The sequence below is a fragment of the Eutrema salsugineum genome, unplaced genomic scaffold (genome assembly GCF_000478725.1).
Source record: "Eutrema salsugineum unplaced genomic scaffold, Eutsalg1_0 scaffold_4, whole genome shotgun sequence".
Lineage (NCBI taxonomy): Eukaryota > Viridiplantae > Streptophyta > Magnoliopsida > Brassicales > Brassicaceae > Eutrema > Eutrema salsugineum.
In genome coordinates this window covers 8,395,325-8,398,760 of record NW_006256686.1, presented here as the reverse complement: position 1 = coordinate 8,398,760, position 3,436 = coordinate 8,395,325, and the positions used below count along the sequence as shown (strand labels likewise).

Genomic DNA, 3,436 nt, shown 5'->3' with positions numbered 1-3,436 from the left:
CTTTACAATTAATAAAGTTAATTAACAATTAAAAATACATATATATATATATTTATTTATATATATGTATAAAAGAACACATTTTGAAATAAAGAAGAAAACATAAATTATCAAACTTTATTTGGAAAATATCTTTGGACTCACTCAGAGCACAAAGAGCACAAACATCAGAGGCAATGATCCTGAAGGAGTATATGTGACTGTTGGTAGAAAGATTTAAGGTTGAGGAACAACTTTCTACTTTCTAGTGTTATTAATGTCTTTTTCGAATTGATTATTCTAAAAATTGTAACAAACTACTGTATATAAATGATCTAAATTCCGTCAAATAAAACTAATTTTTTTGCGCAAAGACATTATTCCATTATGATAAATTCAAAATAACCCAACTGACTTGAAAGGAGAAACCCATTAAGTATTATTACAAGATTAAACTTGAAAAAAAAAACACAAGACATTATCAAACACTTCGCATGAAAACAATTCCCTTCCACTAAAGATTATTGGTGATGTTAGGAGCACAATCATCACCGACGGTGATTGGGGACACAAGGCTTGCGGTTGATGGTTGGTGGTGGCTGCCATCCATGGAAGGAATGTCCACATGTTCTCCAATATCATCCGTCTGCTCCTTTGACATATCCATGAATGATTGTTTTTCATTTGGACCCACATTTGTGTCCGAATTCATACCAAGATCATCAGCATCCGAAATCATATTCAGATTTGAATTCAAGTTATTCTTCATAATAAAATCATGAAGTTTTTGTTGGATAGAATCATAATAATCATAAAGACCCTGATAATTGTACTGAACAGGTTCTTTATCATTCAAAATTTGAGGAGTGCTCTTAATAAAAGCATCGATTTTTTTTGGAAGATCAACAAGATAAAAATCATAAAGACGTTGATTTTGCATAGGATCATAAGACCTGATTGGTGTAACATCTGCTTCCACAGCAACAGGAGGAGGTAAAGAAGAAGAAGACACCTCCTTCTCCTTAAGGTTCTCCTCACACGTTTTCTCCAAAATTTCTTTTCCTTTGGTGATCGTCTTATGCGTACTGCTTTCATGATTAACCATCTTTTTTGTTTGGTATTTTAACTATTGTTATGTACTTTTTTTATTGAGTGGTTGTTCTATATAATTTGCGAGGATGAGAATTGTTTATATAGTGAAGAAAATGTGCCATTTCTCGTTAGATTTCTTATTACATTGCCGGAATTATTACTTTGAATTATAGCCATTCCGTTATAGTAAATCATTTTTTAGTTGACTAGACCAAATTATATACATCCGTATGTACCTATGCGTATCTAATGCATTTAAGTAGAGTTATGACTTTGACCAAAGAAAAAAGTTTAGGGCTTACCTAAATTTATAGTTTAAAAAAATATATCTACTAAAACTAAATTATTTTATTACCTTAGCCTCAGTTTTCTATTTAGTAAAAGTGATTCTCTAAATTTTTTCATGTACAATGAAATTTAGTAATATTATATATTTTTATATCTTTATCACGACAAGAAAATTAAGAATTGTGGATATAAAAAAGTCTTGTCAACTCTTATATATAGGCAGATAATTTTTTGGATCATATTGTGGATCTCACATAATTCTTCTAATAAGCAAATTCTTTTTTTTTTTGAATTCATGTACTATTTTTTTTCTTATATACACTAGTAAAAAGTAGTTAGTAATGTCCTAACAATTGTTATCCTAAAACAAAGCTGCAAATATACAAATGAAATCGTATTTAGGAATCAAATCCACATAAATTTGAATTTTTATGATTTTTATCGGTTTCTAAAACGATTCTAGACCTAATCGAATAAACGGGGCATTCGTGTTACTAGTTCGTAGCTAATAACTGAAAAGAAACTAAGCAAAAGAAAAGCAAGCAAATGATTAAACTAATAAGCAGAGTGGTGTAAAACAATAGACTAAAAAACGCTGAACATTAGGGAATTCTCTTGAATTATGATCGATAACATCAAATATCTAGTTAGAATTTTTTAATGTTCTGTAACTCGAACTTAAGGATATATGCTTAGCCCATGACTTTTGTGGGTTCAAACATGACTGTTGTGGGCACAACAGTAATTAAACATGACTGTTGTGCGTTCAAGATGATCAATCAAGCAAACATGCATTATTAATAAAAAATAAACAAAAGAACCATTGATAAACTCTATATCCTAATATAAAAATGTAGATGTTAATCATTCCATGAGGGCCCTTTAATGAACTTATACCCAATAAGGGAATAACTCATACATATTGAGTTAACATCATCATTGGTTTTAATATAAAACAGTAAAGTAAAAGAATAAGACAACTTCTCTTATTGAAGAACAAAGTGGCGAGAAGAACTCCTCTACAAATCGGATAAAGCGACTAGAAGTTGTTCTCTGTCGAAAGCATGAAAGAGATACATAAGAAAGATTTTAAAACATGTATTTTTAGTCTTTATTTCATTTGAGACGTTTCGGGTTTAGAGAGAAGAAGTCATGTAACTCTCAAGATCACAACAGAATAGAATGAGTCGAGTTGTATTAGCCACAGGTGAGTTCTCTCAGGCTGTGGGTGCGGTGGCCCAGCCTGCTTCTCTGCTTGACTTGCTTGTGCTTTAATGCAACATCATATTTCTTCAGTGCATCTGAAATATCAGAGATTTAACCGTTGGAATGTTGCCAAGCCAATTTGCATTTGAAAGCTGGTCGTCTGCACTTTTTGGTGTCCAAATCTTTGAGATGACCAGATGGTGAAAGAGTCTTCTTTGATTGCAAAACTTTCTGACGTCCAAACTTATCCAAAAGCATAATTTTGATTCAAATGCACTCTTTGATCCAAATAACATGAAATATCTACCAAAACTCCAAAGATGATAATAGGGTTTGTATTTATACTTAAAGCAATTTATATAACAGTTTTTAGTGAAATAACCTCCCTCAACTAAAGATGGATAAAAAAACTCATCAACTATGTTTGTAATGTAAAACCCCTCATGAAAGTTTTTTTATTGATAAACCATCCGTCTACAATGTGGATTTTGTAAACGGAGGGGTTGAATAACTAAAGAACTACTTGAGGGGATTCTACATTCGAGATGTTTCTATACGATCAGTTAAGAAGTTTTTTTCTTTCTAAAAACCCTTCATAGAAAAAAGGACCTATGAAATACACAAAACTCATATATGCTAAATCCAACACATAGAAAAAGTCATGATAGTCATTGCTATGAGAACGTCAAAGAGACTTATGGTTTGAAAAGAATCTCTTGGCAAGGAGATCACGGTGTCCCTTGGCAGTTTTTGTAGGACGGTCTAGGTTATAATGATACAAATGATTCTACACAACCAAAAATCACTTTCTTGTGAGATCTTTCTCTATCTCTCTCTCTATATATATATATTACTATATTAGTATATACTA

The 3,436-nt window shown here is 31.4% G+C and overlaps 1 protein-coding gene across 1 annotated transcript; it reads right to left on the bottom strand.

Annotated features, from left to right (window-relative positions):
- Positions 1-493: 493 nt before the first annotated feature.
- Positions 494-1,084, bottom strand: LOC18014049 (MADS-box transcription factor PHERES 1). Its single transcript, XM_024153584.1, has one exon. It carries the CDS (start codon positions 1,082-1,084, stop codon positions 494-496), a length of 591 nt encoding a protein of 196 aa, XP_024009352.1.
- Between the last annotated feature and the right edge of the window lie 2,352 nt (positions 1,085-3,436).

What these genes read in the sequence shown, in the direction of transcription:
- LOC18014049 (XM_024153584.1), bottom strand. Translation starts at nt 1,084, where the DNA reads ATGGTTAATCATGAAAGCAGTACGCATAAGACGATCACCAAAGGAAAA.